Source organism: Saccopteryx bilineata, chromosome 4 (assembly GCF_036850765.1).
Source record: "Saccopteryx bilineata isolate mSacBil1 chromosome 4, mSacBil1_pri_phased_curated, whole genome shotgun sequence".
NCBI lineage: Eukaryota > Metazoa > Chordata > Mammalia > Chiroptera > Emballonuridae > Saccopteryx > Saccopteryx bilineata.
This window is the reverse complement of record NC_089493.1, coordinates 68,270,535-68,293,793: the sequence shown is the minus strand read 5'-3', so window position 1 is coordinate 68,293,793 and position 23,259 is coordinate 68,270,535. Positions and strand designations below refer to the sequence as shown.

Sequence of the window (23,259 nt, the reverse complement as noted above, 5' to 3'; positions counted from 1 at the left end):
TTCAGTTCAGCTTCAGTGCTGAACACCTTGGGCCCTTTGTAAAAGGCCTCACAGGCTCAAGTGTGACTTTCTTCCCAAGAGCAATGGAATGGTGTCCAAGCTGGAATCTCAACAAGGGGAAATGACTGTGATAATATCAGGGCACAGGGTAAGCGAAGGCTGGTGCTTTTCATAAAATATTGCTTGCCATGTGTAGGGAGACCCTCAGGATATGCAGTTTATAAATACTGGGTTTGAAAGTTTTACATACTTTTTAGAAGAAGATATAAAATTATCTATCTAAGCATATTAATGCTATCAACTATGTAATTTTCAGGACAAACTTGTGGGAATTTACATTTTCTTGGAGGGAATTCCACTTAAAGTTAGAAAAAAAGAACAAACACCCAAGAGGAGAATATTGTAATAAAAAAGGTGGCCCTGGGCCTGACCTGTGGTGGTGCAGTGGATAAAGTGTCGACCTGGAATGCTGAGGTCACAGGTTCAAAACCCTGGGCTTGCCTGGTCAAGGCACATATGGGAGTTGATGCTTCCTGCTCCTCCCCCCTTTCTCTCTCTCTCTCTCTCTCTCTCTCTCTCTCTCTCTCTCTCCTCTAAAATGAATAATAATAATAAAAAAAAGGTGGCCCTGGCGCTGGTTGGCTCAGTGGTAGAGCATCCGTTCAGCGAGTGGATGTCCCAGGTTTGATTCCCGGTCAGGGCACACAGAAGCGCCCATCTGCTTCTCCACCCCTCCCCTTCTCGCTTCTCTCTTTCTTCTCCTCCCCTCCTGCAGCCAAGGCTTGATTGGAACGAGTTGTCCCTGGGTGCTGAGGATGGCTCCGTGGCCTCCACCTCAAGCGCTAAAAAATGTTTCTGGAGCAAGGGCCCTACATGGGCAGAGCATCACCCCCTAGTGGGATGTCCAGGTGGATCCTGGTCGGGGCACATACGGGAGTCTGTCTCTGCCTCCAAATCCTATCACTAAATTAAAAAAAAAAGGTGATGGTGTGTAAGGCCTTCCCTAATTCAGGTTCAAGGTTTACTTGTAGACCTCTGACCTTCCTTTGCTCATCATCAGTCCAAAGAGACAGGATGGAGGACACACCCACCCTTGGTTTTACCTGATGGCCCTTCCTGCTCTCCTGGCTGGGACTCGAGCTGTTTACTTCCTCCTCCTGACACGTGCTTCTCAGCACTCTAGCCCAAACCCCCAGGGCTCTTGTGCTCTGTCTGGACCCTGGTGTACCTGCCCCCTGCTGGGACTGCAGTGTCACATGCCCCACGTCAGAGCTTAAGGAAAAAGATCCCCTGAAAGACAGGCAATTGAGTGTAGTAACTTCAACTATCTGGTCAGGCACCACCAGGCTCATGAGCCTGTTGGGATTTAGCAAATGCTTGCAATTAGAATTCAAGTTGGAAAGCTACAAAAGACAGAGCTAGGCTAAGAGCAGCTACCTGGTAACCCTAAATTAAAGCGATACCACCACTAGTTCCAGTGTCTGTGCCGGACAGCCTGGGGGCGATGCGACTCATGAGTAGTGGCAGAGGATGTGGATACCACTTAGACCAAGTAAATTGGATAGATCTGAAGTGTGACTACAAATTCTTGGCAAACAACAAACACTACTCCAATATTAGCCTACGCATGCACACACACACAGACAGGAATATAGCGTTTTCCACCTGTGATTTTAAAAAAAGCCCTAGGCTTATGGCCCAAACATCTGTACCTTGCAAATGGCCCAGGGTGGGGGGTCTGAGAAAGGGATTGCTGTGTTATCTGACAAAAGATGGAAATAAAATAGATGAATTTATAGGGTAAAGTTACCACACTTTAAATATAGTTATTCTCTGTGGGGCAAAATATGTCTTGTTATACTATGTGTACACCAGAGATTTCTGATTCTGCCTAAAACTCGTTCAGAGCCAATAGCTATTTCCAGAATGACTGGACCAGCGGACGCACGGACGCACGGACCAGCCGCCTTGGGCTCTACCTTTCAGCTCTTCAGTCTGCTCCTGAAGCTTCTGCTGTAGCTGTTCTTTCTGTGTTTTCAGTTCTGAGTTATTCTTCTGAAGCTTTGCCAATTGCTAGCAAAGGGAAAGAAAAAAAAACTTTTTTGAAAACCTCGTTTTAAGTTTTGTCACCATTATCTTTCTTGGTGAAAAGCTGTATATTTTAAAATTCGTGTGTGTGTGTGTGTGTGTGTGTGTGTGTGTGTGTGTATCTCAGCTCCTAGCCATTGATAACAGCCAGCACCAACCCACTATTAGACACTGCATTTACTTTCACATGCAAGGGCTCCATGTGACTTCAAGCAGACATTAGTTCCCAACCTACAATGGCTGAAAATCAGGGAGAAAGAACTAAACCAAGATTTCCTCCAAGGCAAGGAATCTTCTCTATCCTTTTCTTGAGCTTCTCAATAGACAGGGTACTTATACATTAAATAGGACATAAATTACTGGTGATATAATGTGAATTCACACTTTGAGAGTATTATGACTCAGGGAGGAAGGGTGTGTGATCAGATCAGAAGTTCTATTATTTTGGCTTTTCTTGGTCAAGTGGCTGCTGGGCCGGCAGATGCCGCTGCTGCTGGATGCTTGATGGCCGGCAGTGTGGGCAGTGCCAGCAGCCAGGCACCAGGCCATGGGGGGGCAGCAAGATACCCTGGGACTCCAGGCTGCCACAACCTTGAGTGCTGTACGACTTTGGAAAGTGCAGGAGAAAGGACAGTAACAAAAACCATCTCCTTAGAAAATATTAGCTCACAATTGTGCAGGATTCTATAACAGGCAGTGGGCTAAATTATTTCATCTTATAATTTCATCCTCACAATATCTCTGGCAAGTCCCTTTTAATTTCCACTTTATATATGAGGGAACTAAAGTTCAGAGAGCGTAAGGGTGACTTGTCCAACGCCACCCAGCCAGACAGCAGCAAAGACAAGATTTAAACTTGGGAGATGGGGTTTTTACGTCTGCTGCTCTTCTTACACCACAGAGACAAAAACCTGCCCATGCTTTGCGCTGCTGTTCTGGGTGACAGCAGTGTGCTCCAGGGCACACAGCAGATGGGCGAGCCACAGGGTACAAGGCCATCCTGGCAGAGGGAAGCATTGGCCAGGGCTCTTTCTTGGCTTTCTGTCGCTTTACAAAAGTTTATGTGGCGTTTCTTAAAGCCTGGACCTCCTCCTCCTTCCCTAGACTCTGGGGCTCTGCCCTCCTCTCTTCCAAAAAGGAGGCTCCTCTGATAATGGAAGCCGAAGCAAGGTCTACTCTGCTCTGCAGAAACCGGCTTTGTGGGAAAGTGTGCACCGCGGTCTGCTCTGTGGAAAGACTCCCAGGCGTTGCCCAGGTCACAACCAGCACAGACCTCTTCCACGGCAGCCTTGTGTTTCTTCCCCTTCTCCTCGTAGTCGCGCCTGTGGGCAGCTGCTCTGTCTAGTTCTGATTCCAGTTTCTGAATCTTCTCTACATCCCCGGCCCGGACAGCAGCCAGGCTGGTCAGCTTCTCCACCAGCCCGTGGTTCTCTTTGTTCTGGAGGAAAGAAACAGCAGGTGCTTAGGGGTTTATCCCGAATAAAGAAGCTGTCCCACTGGCTCTCACAGCCTTGAACACGGCATTTAACCTCCCAGAGGCACGGTGCCACTGACCACATGCACCATGTGACGGTATGTACGAGTATCTTCATCCCAGGGGAAACAGCGAGGCAGACCTGTGGGCAACGTGTTCCCGTGCTGGAGGCGGCTCTCAGAGCGGGGCCAGTCCATTCCTGCAGCATCAGGACTGCTCTAGTGTGTGTGCGGGCCGCACTCTGTTCCCTGTTGCCCGCCAAAGTTCACCTGGTGAAGTCCTAACACCCAGGACCTAAGAATGGGACTGAACTGGAGGTAGGGTCTTTCAGTGCAATGAAGGTAGAATGAGGTCATATGGGTGGGCCCTCATCTAGCACTACTGGTATCTCTATAAGAAGAGGCGATCAGGACACAGACACACACAGAGGGAAGACCACGTGAAGACACATGGAGGAGGTCGCCATCTGCAAGCCAAGGAAAGGCAACTCAATAGGAACCAGCTCTGCCAATACCTTGAACTTGAAACTTTCAGTCTCCAGAACTGTGAGAAAATAAATGGCAGCATCAGCCACCCAGTCTGTGGCAGCTTATTATGGCAGCCCTGGCAAACTAACCACACAGAATGGAACTCAGACAATGTCGGGACTCCCAGGGGCCCTGCTCCCAGCTGGTTTTCTGTGCTGTTTGCCCAAGCCATATAATAGGCAGGCCTGCTACACAGCAGAGCAGTCAGGGGAAATTGCAACAAAATTTCAAGTTTATTATATGCACATCTATCCATTCATTAAGGACCCGTATGGTATAGTCTAAGGCTAGCTTTAAACTTCACTGTAGGAGAATCTCAGTACAAACGGAGGCAGGCCCAGGAGTGAGTTTTATAGCTCTGGGTGCTGCATACAGACCACGTGGATTTTTGGGCAAATTAGAAAATGGCAGCTCCTCTGAGTCCTGAGGGAACGTGGCTTTGCATGTAAACAGCAGCTTTGCGCAAACTAACAAGAACAGCCCTGCCTCGAGGCAGCCCAGCTCCGTGTCAGGGCACATGCGCTGGGAGCAGAACCAGGTTGGATCTAAGCCCCACTTGACCCCCTGGGCAGCTGCCCTGTGCACTGTACAACCCACACAACTATGTGGAGCAGCCCTTTAAAATGTCCTTCTGTTTTCCAGCTCAGGGTCTATGTAAACTGTTTGAACTTCCTGACTTGGGGATAATTTTTTAAATTGATTTTAGAGAAAGAAAGGGAGGGAGGAAGAGAGAGAGCCAGGCACAGCACTCTGCTCCCTCAGGTGCCCTGACCGGGGATCAAACCGGCAACCTCTGCACTTTGGAAGGACGTTCCAACTAACCGAGCTATCCAGCCAGGACTACATAGTTATACATTTTAACTGCCTAGCTAAGGAACTGGCCAGAATAAAATGTACCTATTAGAAAAAGTAAATATGAAAGATGTATTACGAACACCTACCTGATCTTCTAGCTTTTTCTGCAAACGCTGGACCCTGTATGTAAGCTGGATGTTGAGCACGAACCGCCGGATGCTCTGGAACCTGCGCCTGGCCAGCCACGCCCGAGCGTACTTCTGAAGGATCACAGCCTTGTGTTCCTCCAGCATCTTTAAAACAAGGGTTTGTGGAATGCAGACTGGATCTCCATTCTTTCTCTCATCAACTCCTCCAGTGTTGGGGAGATGTAACTACTAAAATATTCCCACAGTATGAAATACCAATTTCTGGTAATCAACCCACAGAGACCCACAGCAGGCATTTGAAACAATAACCAAATTCCACCTGTAGCAGACATATATGGACATTCACATACCAGAATTCCCTGCTCTGTAGGAAGGCCTTCGTGCAGAGAAACTATCTCACTACGGGCACAGCTCACAGATGCTGTGGGTTCAGTTCCAGACCACCACAATAAAGTGAATATCGCAGTAAAGCAAGTACCGTGAATTTTTGGGTTTCTAAGTGCATATAAAAGTTAGGTTTATACTATAAGGTAGTCTATTAAGTGTGCGGTAGCATTATGTCTAAAAAACAAAGCACATAACAATTAAAAATACTTGATAGCTAAACAATGCTATCCATCATCTGAGCCTACTGGAAAAATGGTGCCAATAGACCAGCTTAACACAGAGTTGCCACAAACCTTCAATTTATATATAACCCTCCCCCCCACACACACAAAGTCTGCAAAGTGCAATAAAAGGAGGTATGCTTGTTCTGTTGGTGAAAAATAACATGACCCCTAGGAAAGCGTGTGGCCTTGACCGCACCTTTCTTTTTTTTTTTTTTTTCATTTTTCTGAAGCTGGAAACAGGGAGAGACAGTCAGACAGACTCCCGCATGCGCCCGACCGGGATCCACCCGGCACGCCCACCAGGGGCGACGCTCTGCCCACCAGGGGGCGATGCTCTGCCCATCCTGGGTGTCGCCATGTTGCGACCAGAGCCACTCTAGCGCCTGGGGCAGAGGCCACAGAGCCATCCCCAGCGCCCGGGCCATCTTTGCTCCAATGGAGCCTCGGCTGCGGGAGGGGAAGAGAGAGACAGAGAGGAAAGCGCGGCGGAGGGGTGGAGAAGCAAATGGGCGCTTCTCCTGTGTGCCCTGGCTGGGAATCGAACCCGGGTCCTCCGCACGCTAGGCCGATGCTCTACCGCTGAGCCAACCGGCCAGGGCTTTTTTTTTTTTTTTTTTTTTTTTTTTAAGCTGGAAACGGGGAGAGACAGCCAGACAGACTCCCGCATGCGCCCAACCGGGATCCACCCAGCACGCCCACCAGGGGCGACGCTCTGCCCACCAGGGGGCGATGCTCTGCCCCTCCGGGGCATCGCTCCGCTGTGACCAGAGCCACTCTAGCCCCTGGGACAGAGGCCAAGGAGCCATCCCCAGCGCCCGGGCCATCTTCGCTCCAATGGAGCCTCGGCTGCGGGAGGGGAAGAGAGAGACAGAGAGGAAGGGGGGGGTCAACCACACCTTTCGATACTTCCTCCTCGCCAGGAACCCTCGGGTGTAGGCCTGGATGGTGACGGTGGCCACACGGATCAGTTGGTACAAACTGCGAACAAGATATCCCCGGCAGTACTTCTGAATGACGATGGCTGCCCATGCCTCTTTCAAGGCTGCTGCAGTGACGGCTCTCCTTGGTTAAGAAGAATATGGAGTCAATCTGTTACCCACAGAGCGCTGACTGCTATAGCCTAACTAGCTTGTGCAGCTCTTTCCTACTAAGTAGTCATGGTTAGCAAATCTACACATTATACTCTGTGTTTTACTGTAATGCCTACTTGAGACCAACCACTATTAGCTGCAGTTTTACCCTGATCTGATGATACCCTGATCTGAATGTGGACGAGCTGCAGGCGTGAGGAGCCATGGGGAACATTCACACTTTTCATAGCCAGGCTGATGAGTCACCTCAGGCCCACAGAGACTGTGACAAGAAGCCCGTGCCTTGGTATCGCACTTGCCTGTTAATCTGTTCATTCATTTTTATGAGGAATCGTGCTGAAGGCTCCAGATCAGGGAGAGGCTGGCAACACACCACGCCTCTTATTTGCATATATCACCTATTGCTGATGTCATTCCACAATGAGGAGAACAGTTGTGAGAGAAACTGCAGGGCCCCAAAATGTTAGGGAAAAATGTATCCTCAAGGATCAAAACTGCCCCCTCCCTACCCTTCCTGAGTCAGTACATGATGAACTATACTTAACCTTCAAGGTGACCAAACAGGAGCGCATTACCGATGGAGGCAGGAACCAAAACAGACCCGTTACCAATGGAGGCAAGAACCGGAACAGAAGAATACCACACCTCCAGGCCAGAGGCCAGGTAACCAGCATCAACAGAAACTACCAGAAGGAGGCAGCAGAGTATAATACTAACCCTCTCACCCCTGCTTGGGGCTGACTCTTATGGGACTCAGCCCACCTGCACCCAGGTGTTTGCAATAAATCTTGGCTACACTTTGGCCTCTGCGTGGTTAAGGTGACTCCCGCTGAGCCCTGGACCTTTCACAAAATCTCAAAGTATTTGGCTCTTACAGAACAAATTTGTTGACTCCTATCCAAAGGACTGGAGAAGACAAAGTTTTTACCTTCACAATTTACACCAGGGGTTGTCAACCTTTTTACACCTACCACCCACTTTTGTATCTCTGTTAGTAGTAAAATTTTCTAACCGCCCACCGGTTCTACAGTAATGGTGATTTATAAAGTGGGGAAGTAACTTTACTTTATAATATTTATAAAGCAGAGTTACAGCAAGTTAAAGCATATAATAATAATTACTTACCAAGTACTTTATGTCGGATTTTTGCTAAATTTGGCAGAATAAATCTTTATAAAACAACTTACTATAGTTAAATCTATCTTTTTATTTATACTTTGGTTGCTCTGCTACCGCCCACCATGAAAGCTGGAATGCCCACTAGAGGGCGGTAGGGACCAGGTTGACTACCACTGATTTACAACTTCGTGGAGCAGACAGGCTTATATATGGCCAAGTGGGTATGTGAAAAATAAAATGACTTCTAAAAGATCCATAAGACAGATTGTACAAGACTGCACGGAAAGGGCTGATATGTGAGCCAGCCCTGGATGGAAAAGGATTTCTGTAAATAGCAAAGGTTGGAAAAGGCCTTTCATACTGAGAAACTAATGAAGGCATGGAGGCCTAGCAGTGCCTTAGACATTCAGAAAAAGGAATCTGTCTAAAATTGCCAGAATATAAGCTACATGGAGAAAATTAGTAGTCAGTAAGGTTAGAAAAATAGATGGGACCGTTTATTTAAAAATATATATATATATTTATTTATTGAACACCTACTATGTGACAGCCACTGTGCTAGTTCCTAGGTATGGATGTAATGGGAACCAGACAAGTTTGGTCCCCATCCTCACGGAGCTTCCATTCTTACAAATGCATCTAGGCCACGGGGCCCTTGAGAACCATGTCAAAGACTGAACGCTCTAATGTAGGACTCTGGGGCCACTGGAGGCTCTAAGGGCAGGAGCAGGACAGGGGGTCAATCAGGCCTTGCTGTAGGAAGATGGAAAGAAAGGCAGGGATACACTCTAGAGTGTAAAGCAAGCAATGATGAAGGCCTCATCCAGGGCCTGTGCCCAGAAATAGAACGAATGGGACAGACACAAGAGACAGCGAAAGGGCGCACAGAACAGTCAGACCCTCACGAGTCCCAAATGCAAAGGGAGCACTCATTTGGGGAAGGAGCTAACTCTCTGGTTTCCTGCCCTGGAGACAGCTGTTACTAACTGAACTCAGAAGCATGGGAGGCAAGCCTGGCTGCACGTGCGTGTGAGGGGGTGGTCTGGGGGCGCGGGGGCTGCGTGCCGAGGTAAAGGTTGTGGTGCGCCCACCACGTGAAGAAGCCCAGATGCTACTGGAGGTCAGGCCTCAAGCTCAGGCAGAGGTCAGGTACGTGGCACACCCGCCTTCTCAACCATCCTAAGAGCACGCCAAGGACAGAGTCGGTAGACACAGAAGTACACGATGTTTTTTGGGGGAAGAGTGCCCATCCCACTGGGCAACCCAGTGCGGCCTTGGTAGCACTCAAGGTGGGTGGGAGGGGCCTGGCTGGTGGAACCGCCCTCCACTCAGACATCCCCTTGGGGGCACCACGTAGCCACGCCCCAGGGTTCTGTGTTTGCTGGCAGGGCTTTGTCACCGACCCCCTCAGGAACGGTGTGTCTCTGGTCACTGGCAGGCAGGCTGGTCAGTGGCTATTTATGACATCTCTACTCAAGAGCTTCACCAGGGCCCTCATCTCTTAGGCATTTTCAATTCCCACAGACCCAGGGTCCAGTTCCTCTATGAGGTCTCATGGGGGTATTCTGACCCTCTTCAGAGACAGACACCGCACTGGGGCTTCTTCTCTTCTGGGTCCTGGCTGTCGCCTGTCCCACATGGGGTCAGCGGGCAGAGTCAGCGCTCCCTGCCCCTGAAGGACACATCCTTCTCATCTGGAGGCTCATGGCCACCTGAGGGACATGCACCCTGGTCCCAGGAGAAAGGCCCTTTGCCCTTGACAGGAAGTGACCAGCACAGGAAGGTGCACAATCCCCCCCGTTCCGTGGTCCCCCGTACCTCACGGTGCGCTGACCCCGGAAGTACTGCTGGATGGTCACGGCAGCTTGCCTCTCTCGGAGGAACCTTTTCCTCTGGAGCCAGCCACGGATGTGCTTCTGTATCACAACACAGCCCTGCCTCAGTTTATCCAATCGGAGTTTCTCTAAATAAGCCACTTGCCCTGCTCTGAAGAAAATTTTGGTTTTACCAAACTGGTACTGATTAGAATCCTGGAAGAGAAAAATAAGATAATCAGAAACGCAATCTTTTCAGATTTCCTATCGTATCTGGAAAAGATGTCTAGAGAGTCAAAGATGCCAAAAACATTGACATTTTTACCTCTCTGCTCTCTGACTCGAAGCAGAAAAACTCCAAACGTGATTCAGAAATTTTGATTTTGACTTGTTTGCTTAAAGCCACTTTGGGGGAAGAAATGGATTTGGGTGGAGGTGCCCATCTGTGGGGTGGGAAGGGGTGATTCTCAGTTGGGCCTGGGGAGCTTTAGTCTCCTGTATGTGACTTCCACAAGGAGGCGTCAGCACCGGGAACAGCTTATCTTCGGGGCACCTTTTCTGAACTGCCAAAACTCCTTCCCTCTCTTTTCCATCATAACTCACTGCTTCAGCAATAATCTGAGCTCACACCGAGTGCCAGGTCCAGAACCGTCTGGCCTAGTGACCATCTAATTGACTGTGTGACATGAGCTAGGCCCATGGAAGAGCCTCAGGATGTGGGAGAACAAAGCAGGACAGGAGGACACTGGGGAAAGCCAGGTTCCGAATTTAGGTCCCTGAAGGTGACTCCTGCTGCCAGGAGACGACACCCCAGGTGTGTGTCTGCTCTGACCTCCTCAGCACGCAAATGCTTAGGGCACGTTTTCCTTCTCCTTAGCTGTTCATGACAACGACAGGTGAGAGACGAGGCGATGGCGAGGAAATGCGTGTGGGAGCCGTGCTTCCCGGGGAGAGCCCCTGACCGAGGAGGAGCGACACTGACCTGGATGAGCCTGTGCAGGACCACCTTGCAGACCTCCCTCTTATCGCCGAACGCAAGCTCTTGCTTGGTCATGAGGATACCATAGCGACTGTAGAACTCAATGTATGTCCACCTGGGAAGTCAGAGCGGAGCTAAGGAGGTGTGCCGGAGAGGGAGCCCGCCCTGTCTGCAGACCCTGCAGCCTTTCCCGTCACTGCTGGTGGGCGGAGTCTGCTCCGGGGGTGATGGCACTGACCTCTGACCTGCCTCCTGGCTGGGACACCACCCAAACCTCATGCCCAGCACAGCTGCCTGTACCTGGACTGTTTTTGTTAACACTCCCCTCCAACGACTGTCCTCCCGGGCCCACCCCAGCTCCCTCTCCCAGGTGCGCTGGGAGGCAGCGGTGACCCTCCCCGGCAGCTGAGAGGGGTAATGGGGTGGTAGTGACAGCGGCCTCTGCCCCACACACTGCCTGTGTGTCACCCTCTTCTGGCCTTCCACAGCACAGTAGGACAAATCATGGGGGCACTTACTAAAGTATGTGACAAAACACATGGCAGCCGTCCCCTCGGCTCCCGGCACAGCCCTGCAGTTGGGCAGTCCGCCCCCAGCAAGGTGGATGACGTACCTGGACGGGTAGCTCTGTGCGCTGATGCGAATCGTCTCCAAAACGCCGCAGGCTCGCAGCTGCTGAACAGTTCTTCTGGAGTCAAACCTTACGGAAGATGATTTTAAAATGCGTTAAGCCACGGTGATGGATGGTAGTACCCCTAGATAGTGTAGCGGAGCTGCCTAGACCGTGAGCTCCTGGGGAGCGGGCTCTGTCTCTGTAACCCACATGCCACACACACAGCAGATATTAAATACTTGTCGAGGTCATATGAAAATCGCATCTCTGTGAAACAGTTCAGAAAGCGGAGGACGCAGAGGAAGAGGCGACTGATTCTGACACAGGTGACAGGGAGCAGGTCTTTCGGGGGAAATGGCCACTGGGCTGAGCTTCAAATGACAACGGAGTGGAAGAAATGTTCAAGCTGACCCTATCCAGGTGACGCGGGAGGCCTGCCTTCCCTGCACAGGGCACCCAGCAGGTGGCCCTCTGGCTCAGACCTGACCCTCGGGGGACCCACAGACACATTCACCGTCCTCACGGGCAGCACAACCCCCCCAGACACCTCTCAGCTCAGGTAAGCTGAGAGGGGCTCTAGGAACTCCACTCGTGGGTCTGGAGTCCTTTCACTGGGGCCCCAGGGAATTAGTCTAGTGTCTTCTTCACTTGAGGGTGAAACTTGTGACCGCTGTTACCAGCCTTTCTCCTTCAAACACAGGGGTCTCAAACTCGCGGCCTGCCCACCAATTTTGTGCGGCCCGCAGACTGGCCCGCAGACTAATCCACGAAGTTTGATTAGTCTGTGGGCCGCACAAAATTGGTGGGCGGGCCGCACGGCCGGGAGTTTGAGACCCCTGTTCAAACACATACTAATTCTTTTATGACCAAGGGACATGTTTTGGTATCCTTGGTTGCATAAACTTCAAGTGTTTAAACTCTTCTTTCAAATCTAGCCCCTCTACTTAATGCTGAAGATAAGGAAGCCTAGCCAGAGGGGTGGTGCTAACATTCTGTGGAAAGGGCAGGACTGTTTTGAACAATAAACAGGAAAGTTCCAGACAACGGTAAGCACACTCTCCAACATCATGACGGAAACGTGGCCGGCTCAGCGTTCTCCCCTCTGCCGCACGAGGACACTTACTCAAAGGGTAATTTCTCATCATTTGGCTTGATGCAGCGAACGTAGTGGGGCGTGGTCGCATTGAGGGTCTCCATGAGCAAGGACAGAGAGCTGCGGAACTAGGAGACAAGGTCAGACAAGAAACATCCTGCTGAAATGTAATGCTGACACACAGGCAAAGAAAAAAAAAAAAAAGCCTTGCCTCGGTAACTTAAGAGGAAGAGTTAACTTCATGAATAAAAGGTTTCAACCCATGACTGTGACTATTAGCGTGTCCTGCTGCTCTGGACAGAACACTGCTCTGTCCAACATTCCCACATAGCAGGAAATACAGTGAGTCATGTTACTGACTCAGCAAATGTGCCATGTGCTGAGGTACGAGAACAATGAACGACTGCTTTTCTTGGCACCCGTGTTTATAGTACATTTGAAGGGGCTTGGTGCCCATGTCCAGGCCTGGAACGTGGGTCCTCCCAGTGCCCGGCTACCTGGGGGCCCTGGCCTGTGTCCGTGGGTCCCTCGCCCTCACACTTGCTCAGTACCTTGCTCCCCACGGTGGTCCGGAACTGCTTGTTGTTTGGCTTGATGACTTGCTTTGCAGATCTAATTGTGATCGCTGAACCAAAGGGGGAAGGAGAAACTGGATTTTCTTGGAAAAATTTGGCACAGAGGTGAAACTGGAACGAATAGAGAGAATTTCAGTGTCTGAAAATGCTCACCCACAGGCTTCAGCCGGTACAAGCCAAGTAAGTGGTCACAACAAGCCCATCTAAACCAGGGGAGGGTCAAGCGACAATCTTGGCCAATCTTTACATCAAATCTCAATTCTAAAAGTGGATCACCCTCACTAAGGACGATGGTGGCTTCTTTCCCAGGACTGGGTGCAGAGAATGTCTATGTGGGTATCAGTCAAAGCATCGGGCAAGGGGAAACATTTACAACACCTACCTGTGGACCTTGGCTCACATTGTTGCTGTACCTGGACTCTCCCCGCTCCCATCCCCCATTCTCATGCCCACAGATCCAGACCCGATGCATTACTCAAGATTTTGTTAGGCCCTGGCCGGTTGGCTCAGTGGTAGAGCGTCGGCCTGGCGTGCAGAAGTCCTGGGTTCGATTCCTGGCCAGGGCACACAGGAGAAGCGCACATTTGCTTCTCCACCCCTCCCCCTCTCCTTCCTCTCTGTCTCTCTCTTCCCCTCCTGCAGCTGAGGCTCCATTGGAGCAAAGATGGCCCGGGCGCTGAGGATGGCTCCTTGGCCTCTGCCCCAGGTGCTAGAGTGGCTCTGGTCGCAACAGAGCGACGTCCTGGAGGGGCAGAGCATCGCCCCCTGGTGGGCAGAGTGTCGCCCCCTGGTGGGCATGCTGGGTGGATCCCGGTCGGGCACATGCGGGAGTCTGTCTGACTGTCTCTCCCCGTTTCCAGCTTCAGAAAAAAAAAAGATTTTGTTAAAATGTGTTTCTCCCCACCCCCTTCAGAATACCTTCCCTGGTAGCCCAGCAGGAAAGAATGCAGAATTCCTCTGAACTATCTTAAAATTTTATTTCTACCTTGCATTTATTTCTTTAAATGCCACATCTTCTATCATAGAGTAAACCTTTCATTTTTTCTTTTAAATCAGACACTGATCTCCTTTAGGGAAGAATCTCTGCCTGATGCATCCATGTGCCCCATGGAGGAATGGATCTGAAACTCTCATGTCTCCAAGAGCCTTTGTGCTTAGCAGACAGACCTGTCTGTGTTTCCACACGATCTGCCTCATCTTCCAGACAGGACCCCACGGTAAGATTGGGCATGAGCAAACAATTAGCCAAGTAAGTCAACTAATTTTGCACACAATGGCCCTGGCCGGTTGGCTCAGTGGCAAGCATCGGCCCAGCATATGGAAGTTCTGGGTTCAATTCCCAGCCAGGGCACACAGGAGAAGCACTCATCTGCTTCTCCACCCTTTCCCCTCTCCTTCCTCTCTATCTCTCTCTTCCCCTCCTGCAGCCAAGGCTCCATTGGAGCAAAGCTGGCCGAGGCGCTGAGGATGGCTCTGTGGTCTCTGCCTCAGGCACTAAAATGGCTCTGGCCCCAATGGAGCAACACCGCAGATGGGCAGAGCATCGCCCCCTTGGTGGGCACACCAGGTGGATCCCAGTCGGGTGCATGTGGGAGTCTGTCTGCCTCCCCCCTTCTCACTTTGGAAAAATATAAAAAATAAAAAAATAAAAATAATTTTTTACACAAGATGCAGGCCATTTCCACATTTTAATAACTGAGGTGTTGTGCCATGGCCTCTGATTTATTTATGATCGTTAGTGGAGGTACCCATGCTTGTCTGGGAAATGGTCAAAATACTTGAACACCAACAAAGAACAGGGATCTTTAAAAAGAAGAAAGATAAATATGATAACCAAATCTTCACAAACATGAAGGCTTATAAAATACCCTTCACTCTCAAATTTTAATTAAAAAATGTTTAAAGAGGAAGTTAAAAAGCTAGAAGTCACTCTGTTGGTGACAGTGCTCCTCGCACAGAGCCGTGGATTAGAGGAGCTTACCCGGCTGGAGCCGCTGCCCCCCTTGCCGTTCTCTCTCCCTCCTGCACAGCTCCCCATTGCCTGGCTAGTGCTTAACGTAGGGTGCTCCCTCTAGGCTGTGAGCTCCCCCGGGGCAGGGACCCTTCTGTCTCCCCAGACTCTAGGACAGGGCTTGGCCTAGCGTAGGTGCTGCATAAACACAGGGCGGGACAAAAGCAGGTTGGTAATTACTCATGTAGAAAATAATACAATAGTTAATAAAAACTAATACAAAAACAAACTCTGTATTTTGTATACTCACAACTGTCAACCTACTTTTGCCCCACCCTGCCTGTGACTGAATGAATGAAAATGTGAACTGTGGTTCTTTAAATGGTTGTATCAGCTGTCCTTCCTTTCTGTCATCTGCACATTTGATTTCCAAGTTTGCATATAGCACAGATTTGCATGCTTTCAGAAGCTAGAAACATATTTTAGTCCCAATTCTAAAATAGTTTTTGGTACGTCTGACTTAACAATTAATTTGCCACTGTAAGACATTACACACACACGTTCACCCTTCTCAGTCTTTCCTGATCCGTGTCTACGTCCATGTCAAGTACATAATGCATAACATTAATTACCCCTCGGACTTGACAAACCTTGCTTGCTCTCAGGGTTTCAACCAGCATGTCATAGACAGTATCTCTGTTCTTCTCCAGGAAACCTTCGCATTGATACTCAACCTACGCAGAGAAAGGAACTCATTATTTCCAGAACAAGCACCAACAGCATCTAAGTACCACAAGCTTCTATTCTTCTTAAAGAAAGAGTAATGAAGGGGCTATGCAGGCAATCTAGCAAAGAGAGCTTCTGTTTCTTACAGCTACCCTACTCCATACAGCTTAGAAAGCTGGGGCTGCCCACTGCCTGGATTTCTCTCTGGCTGCTGGTCACTCTGTACTCTCACCTGTCAGTACCCTCTGGCCACACTGGCCATTCTCTGTGATGCGGGCAGTTAATACACACACAGGTCTAACTGGGGTGGTGTTCACTTGGTCCCAGAAGCCACCAGGAGGAGAAAAAAAATCTCAGTGGTTCAAATTTATTTGGGTTCAAACAGAAATGTTTCCCTAAATCAGCATTAATGGGCTAGAAAGAAAAAAAAACCCTGTCCACCTGCCCACCTGCCCACACAGCCTCGAGGACCACCAGAGCCCACAGAGTCAGGTTTGGGGGGGCAGTGTCTGCACCACTCAGATTTGGCTCACAGTAGCTCCTGTGCAGCCCTTTCAGATTCACAGGGCTCCTGGAACCCCTCAAACTACAACCCACCCAAGGGGGTGCGTAAACATTCAGACCCCAACGGTTTAAGCCCCTCAATTATACAGTATACTTTAATATGTGATATATACTCTTCATAAATTAAAAAATACATGTTAAAAATAAAATATAAAAATTAACTGTGAAGAAACAGGCTTTTGGGGGTGTTGTACCCTCGAGGCGAACAGGGCGTTCAGTGACCCCTGAGTAAGGACTGTGCTTTGTCCCTCTAGTGTCCTTACTGGTGCAGTTTGGGGTGGAAGCCAGAATCGTTGGCTATCTATAAATACTCCCTTGTGAAGAAAGTACTTGGATTCTTTTTATTATTATTATAATAATTTCAGAGAGAGAAAGAGGAGGGAGAGAGAGATAGAGAGAGGGAGAGAGAGAGAAAGAGAGGTGGATTTGTTCCTATATGTGCCTGGACCAGGGATCGAACTGTCAACCTCTGCACATTGGGAAGATGCTCCATAGAGCCATCCAGCCAGGGCACCTGATTCTTGTATACAAATTCTTCCAGGCTGGTGGTGTAAGCCATTGGGCTAAACTGACAAAGCTGTAATAAATGAAGAGCATTCCTGACCCAGGAAGACTGTCTGTGGGGACAGTGTCACAGGGAGCTGAGTGCCTCTGTTGGGGGCTCTGGGGACCGAGGGAAGATGTGCTGACGTGTTGCCTCCGAGCATAGCTGCCTCAGTTGCACAATGCCTGCAATGCCCTGACTAGCTGCATGGGGAACTATGCTAGCCTGACAGTGTGTGTGTGTGTGTGTGTCCACCAGTCCGCAGTCCACCCAAAGCGCTGTATCAATAGTTCTTTTCGCAGGGACTCCTTGGAAGTGCCTGGCAAGAGAATTAATGTACAGAAACTGTGTGTCCATAAAGAGGGCTGCCTGAAATAAATCCCATATGTGCTATGGAAGAAGTCTGATCCTTTTTTTCCCTTTTCCCCATGGGACTCCAAATGTGAAATTATAAAGTAAAGAACAACTTGAAAATTTCACTTGATATATCATCATTCAGTTCATCAGGAACCAAATCTGGAGCTCTCTAAAGCACTAAGGCAATCGCATTCAATAGCACCCCTCTCGCCACAAGGGTTATCGCGGCGTTCCAGCCTGTCCCCTCCCAGGCCCTCCGTCACTTGGGCACAGCCAGCAGATGCTAGCCGACAGCACCAGCCTCTGGGACAGACAAGCACAGCCCAGTCCCAGGGTCCTCAGGCATGGGCCAGACACGAGAGCAACACCTGGCTGAGGGCAGGAGTTTCCTTGGGAAAAGATAAATGAGATGAGAACACATGTTTAGAGCAGGTAGTTACGCTCTTTTATCTCCCCCCCTTCTTCAGGGTGGGGAAAAATATACTGCTCACAAAAATTAGGGGATCAAGGAATGTGCAGATACTCTAGTACTTATAGCCTTTGTGTGTGTGTGTGTGTGTGTGTGTGTGTATGACAGAGACAGAGAGAGACAGAGAGAGGGACAAATAGAGACAGACAGGAAGGGAGAGAGATAAGAAGCATCAATTCTTTACTGCCATACCTTAGTTGTTCATTGATTGCTTTCTCATATGTGCCTTGACTGGGGTGGGTGGGGGGGCTACAGCAAAGCGAGTGACCCCTTGCTCGAGCCAGCAACCTTGGGCTCAAACTGGTGTGCCTTGCTCAAACCAGATGAGCCTGCGCTCAAGCTGGTGACCTCAGAGTCTCCAACCTGGATCCTCCGCATCCCAGGCCGACGCTCTATCCCCTGTGCCACTGCCTGATCAGACCTTTCAGCCTTTTGTATAGTGCATTTTCACCAATGAAATAAAAGTTAGTTTTGCGTCTAATATGCATAATCGAACAACTTTCTTTGACTTGTTGTTTGCTTTTCTGATGCTCTTGTTTAATAAAAACAATCAAATGCTTCTTCTATTGCTTCATATTCAATTTGAAATGTCCCCTAATTTTTGTGAGCAGTATAGGTTTACAATTGTTTGTATGGAAAATAATACTGTAATTAATAAATAATACAAGAATAAACCTTGTTTCATGTTCTCACTATTTTTGTCCCACCCTGTGTTTTCCAAGGTTTCTGCAATGTGATTTTTTAAAAACAATTTTCTTTCTATGAGAGTCACATTTGTTTCATAAAAAGTTGTATCAGGAAGAAAATGAAGATCACCTAGAAAACCCAGCATCTTCAGCCAACCTAAGTTACCAATCAATATATTGCAACTTAATAAAAAGGAAAACCTTTAAAAAAAAAAAGATACAGCTTTTTTTATTATAAGAAACAATTATGCTGTCTTGATTATCATAGTTTTGTGGAGAAAATAAAATGATCAGAGGTTAATGAATTCATGATAAATCCAAGCTCAGAAATGAGGTCCATTAGTAACACGTTTATCCTTAAAGCAGTCCAACAGAACAGATGAAGAATTGTGTATACACGCATCCTTCATCAAAGCTCCAACCCGGAAGAGCCTGCCCGCTCTGGCCCCTGCTGGCAGCACCCGGCAGACTCTCACTATACCTTGTCAGCAAAGTGCTGGATGATAAAGGATGTATTTGACATTCTGGGTTTTTCAAACAAAGAGTTCTTGTTGATAAAATTATTATACAGCTTTTGAAGCCAGTTTTCATCGGTTCCATGTGGTAACTGGAAGAGAAAGCAAACCAAACAGCAAGTAAAGAAACTAGAGATGAAAGATGAGTAGAGGTAAGAAAAAGCGCTCATTCTCTCTTTTTAAAATATCTTTTTAATTTTTCAATTACAGTTGACATAACAATACTTTATTAGTTTCAAATGTATACCCAGTGATTTGATATTATACAGTGTGTCCATAAAGTCATGGTGCAGTATATAGTATTTTTGTATTTTATTCCCCAAAGAAGTCCAAAGTCTCAGGAAAATGTAGCATGGATTCCATTATGTGAACGTGACTTTGTTCTCAGTTTTTTAGGGAAAGACTGGCACCTAAATGTAGTCCCCTCTCCAGGAAATCAGTTTTCTTTTATTTTACTGCCCAACGAATAACTATCTCCTTGCGCTGAGACCTTCCCTCCTCAAACAAAGCTAGTTGCAAAACTTGTTCTTGATGCTGGTGGTTTTCAAGCTATCAAATCTATTCAGCCGGAATGCTGTGACTCTAATACCCCATTGTGTTCAAATGGCTCCTGCATGCTTCTTTGTGACACCTGGTCACCTGGGGATGCCTGTGATTTCCTAGAGGCTTCCTTGTCCTCTGCCCTGTGCCCCAAGTAGATCATTCCAGAATGCTTGGCACTGACGCTGGCCCTGGAATCTCACATCACTGCAGGTGCTGAAGCACAGGCAGCACCAGGGGATTGAGAATTCTAGGGTGCAAATGCCATTAAGTCCTCAACCTTATCATCATTTTTTTAGTTCAAATAAATCTCTAGAAAAGAAACAGAACCTACCAATATGTTTAAACTTCAAAATACAACCCTTAAACCCCAACCTGAATGGCGTCCTGGGGATTACTTGTTCCTGTGGTGCCAGGGGAGACGCTGGGAGGCTGACTCACTACAAAGCCGCCCTCCCAGGGGAAATGAGGCTGGAGAGACCCTCAGAGACCTCTCCTCTGCAAGTGTGTGGGGCGACTTCTCAGCCACACCTCCCAATGGATGACTCACAGGAAGTAGAAGAAAGCTCACTTCTTGCTAGTCATTACTGGCATGGGGTTACTTGCTATTTCCATGTTCTCTCTAGACACACCCAGGGACGGCCTCAAAGGGCGCCTCCTTGCTGGACATGACCTAAGATGTCATGCATGTTGCCCAAGGGAGGGCTACGTATGCTGAGTGTGGGAGGCTCCCCTGGCCTTCCCAGGTTCCCTACGGACTGCTGTTCCAGCATTAATATCCAACCAACCGGGTAACACGTCAGGAATTTACACGTACAGTTTTTAAAAATCCACTTTGCAATATGCTCATCTGTTACTACTCACAAATTGGGGGGGGGGGGGGAATCCAATTAGTTTTAAAAGTTACCAAACATTCTTCATCCAGTAACTCCAAAATGCCCATTTTTGTTTCAATGAGGTCAATAACTGGTTGATTGTCATAAAAGTCTATCAGAGTCCAAGGGATATCTTCTTTCATGTATTCTTCTTGTTCAAGTTTAAAGACATGCTGGGAATCCAGAAGTTAACACAGAACATAAAACAATGTTAAAATGTGCTTCTGAAGAGCAGGATATAAGCATTTGGAAAACGGGATCACGTGACAGATTGGTAATGTTTACGGAAGACCCAGAGGTACTGGCTACGCCTCTCATCCATGAGCAATGCCGCCGAGTTCCTATTATGGGTTTAGACACCACGGCGCCGCCCCCGCCCAGTCTGAGTGGGTGCCCACATCCTGTCACTTCCACCACTGCGGGTACTCAGGGTGGGCCTGGGGTCCTCCCTGCTCATGGCCACTGCTGCTACTGAGGACAGAGCCAGCCTGCCTGAGAATGCTGGCTGTGGGGCCCGTAAGAGAAGCCAGCAACTCGGAGAGCTTTCTGTTCACTACTTGTTCCGCTTCCCAGTGGGCTGACTCAGGCTCATCCTGGCTGCAAGCAGCAGGAGTGGGGTGGGGGGAGCAGCTAGGAGAGAGCCTCCCACAGGAGAGCCAGTGGTAGCAGCGCCGACACAGGAGTGCAGAATAGGTGGTTGAGAAGCAGACGATGCTTTTACTGGCCAGTGAGAGAGACAGCTGGGAGGGGGCGACAGAAAGCACTGTAAGGTGGGGTGGGGACATGCATGACGCTCCCGTGCCCAGAGAACTCTGGTTCTGTCGCCTTTTCCTAGAGGCAGTGAGGACCCGGGAAGGAGAGGAGTGAGGGAGGATCACGTGGGGCCTAGAGAGATAGGCCAGCTTGGGGTGGGGGTGAAGGCTTTGCGGGCAGGACTAGAGGCGGAGAGGCCAGGCAGGACTCAGTTCTGGCGTGGCAGGAGGCATGGGAGGTGGCACAGAGGACTCGGGGAGGAAGATGACCAAGAGCCACAAGTTAGGACAGTGAGGCAGGACACCAGGTCAATGGTGGCGGGTTAGCCACAAAAAGGAGCGTGGAGGGTAAGGAGGTGGAAGGAGGAGGCTTTGTCACTGTCGACACCAGGTGCTGCTGTTTAGCAGCAGCCAGACTTAGGAGACAGGAGCTGGAGACGCTCCTCACTAGGGCTTCTATGCTGATATTTTAAGGTATTACTCCTTCCAGGAGGCTCTGAATGTTGACAGATGACTCAAAACAAAAAGAAGAAGAAGAGAAATAAAGGGGAAGAGGAGGAAAGGGAAAAGGAGGAAGAGCAGGAGGAAAATGGAGTTGCAGCCTCTGATATGATATTTACAGGGGGTGTCTTGCATATGTGTTATTTTGAAGTTGAAGTAAAGGTCAGTGTTGGGGACAACATGACGCTGGTGTCCTAGCAGAGGGCAGGGCCTGCAGATATATATTTTAGTTGTGTTGCGTATCTCCTTGGAATAAACCTTTGCTGTGGTTATTAAATGCTAAATGCCCAGGGAATCCTTGAAAGTGCTAATGAAATGGAAATTTGCAGCGGGATGCAATTGAATGCTTACACCTGGATTAATTCTGGGGTAAGGAAACGGAAAGAAAAGAAACACTCACTGAATATGATTCAATGTTAGGTCTTCTCCTCATAACAATATTAGGTGGACACTGTTGACCCATTTTTAAAGTGAAGAAACAGGCTCAGACAGCCCAAGATCCCAGTGGAGGAAGCAGGTGGTAGACCTGAGATTCAAACCCAGTTCAGTTTGGGCAAAAATCCATGCTCTCCATGATGTCACAGTATCTTTTCTTTGGAGTTGTGTGGGAGAAGCAGAATGTCAAAAGACAAGCAGGAGGGTTCACCAGGTGAAGAGGGAGGGTGGGGAAAGGACGGGAACAGCAGGTGTGTTACTGCAGCAGGTGGGCAGCAGGTGCAAAGATACAAAGTTTTGCAAAGACGTGAAGCCTTCGGGAAATAAATTAGACGGTTTGGCTGCATAGGGGGTCTGGATCCAAGAATGACAGATGAAGAACTGGATGGAACTGAAAAGTTGTCAGGCGGCTCCAAAAAGATAAAATAGGAGGGTGGGAAAGTGCGATGTCAAGATACAGCCACAAGGGGGTGGAGCGCCCCAGCATGCAGCTCCGTCGATGAGGACTTGCAGAGAAAGGAAGCCTGACAGGCTCTTTCCCTGTTCCCCTGCACACAGGGCCGGGAATGAGTTCAGAAGGCAGAAAGGTCACCTACCAGGTTAAACTGCTGCTGCAGTTTTTCATTAGCATAATTGATGCAAAACTGTTCGAAGCTGTTCACATCAAAGGTTTCAAAACTGAAATACAGTTTAAACAAGTTAAAATACAACTTGGAGGACATATCAGTCAGTAGGTTTGGACAATGTTTATTATAGCTTAAAAGCTTGCTACGTTTTCTGAAAGCTGTAAATACACCCGAGAGCTTGGCAGTCGGTTTATAAACCAGCTTTTCCCAGGTTGCCTCAGAAGGAGTCTGGTATGTTCAAAACACCTCCCCTGAGGCAGACATTGAAGTGGGCCCCTCACCATAACGTGCATTGTTCATTTTCGCAACACGGAAAGCTGCGTGATCACTCTGTAGGTGAGGAGATGAGACTCTGAGGTTAGGAAACTTGCCTAAGGTCACACACAGCTACTGTCAGACTGCTGTGAGCGGCCAGACTCGCACACCGATGCTCTGCTACTCCCTGCTCGGTGCCTGTTGGAGGGAGAGGCAGCACAGTTCTGTCTCCCCCAGGGGAGTGCTCAGGCCATTTGATACCTATAGCCCAGAAGACCCCGTCAGGTCCAAGACGGACATGGCACAGCCTCCATTTGAGTCTTGCAGTGCTGTCTCTGGAACTGCCCTGGGGCTGCACAGTGAGGGCTGACGGAACGGCCAGCCTGCTGGAGAGAGCAGCCGACAGTGAGGAGTGCGGGGACCACGGCCAACAGGACTGTCCGACGGGGCAGCTGCTGCTCGGCCCCCGCCAGCTGTGGCCAAGGTGACGCAGGGCAGGTGTGTTAGATCACCTGATTTGCAAGTGAAGCCAGAA

At 49.0% G+C, this 23,259-nt stretch overlaps 1 protein-coding gene and 1 long non-coding RNA gene across 3 annotated transcripts in view; one reads left to right on the top strand and one right to left on the bottom strand.

Annotated features, from left to right (window-relative positions):
- The window catches only part of MYO5C (myosin VC), a 117,740-nt gene that overhangs the window by 43,639 nt on the left and 50,842 nt on the right, over positions 1-23,259 (bottom strand). For both annotated transcript variants that reach the window (XM_066276293.1, XM_066276294.1), the window contains exons 11-23: positions 22,440-22,521; positions 20,188-20,328; positions 18,707-18,832; positions 15,530-15,613; positions 12,905-13,039; positions 12,384-12,481; positions 11,261-11,347; positions 10,651-10,762; positions 9,673-9,884; positions 6,541-6,706; positions 5,031-5,177; positions 3,362-3,526; positions 1,980-2,073 (exon numbers count right to left, since the gene is read on the bottom strand). In XM_066276293.1, coding sequence (XP_066132390.1) covers positions 1,980-2,073; positions 3,362-3,526; positions 5,031-5,177; positions 6,541-6,706; positions 9,673-9,884; positions 10,651-10,762; positions 11,261-11,347; positions 12,384-12,481; positions 12,905-13,039; positions 15,530-15,613; positions 18,707-18,832; positions 20,188-20,328; positions 22,440-22,521 — 1,649 coding nt within the window. The remainder of the gene's footprint in view (positions 1-1,979; positions 2,074-3,361; positions 3,527-5,030; positions 5,178-6,540; positions 6,707-9,672; positions 9,885-10,650; positions 10,763-11,260; positions 11,348-12,383; positions 12,482-12,904; positions 13,040-15,529; positions 15,614-18,706; positions 18,833-20,187; positions 20,329-22,439; positions 22,522-23,259) is intronic.
- Positions 13,003-16,234, top strand: LOC136335191 (uncharacterized). The gene is made up of 3 exons (XR_010731280.1): positions 13,003-13,108; positions 13,985-14,145; positions 15,590-16,234. It is a non-coding gene; the product is annotated as an uncharacterized lncRNA (long non-coding RNA).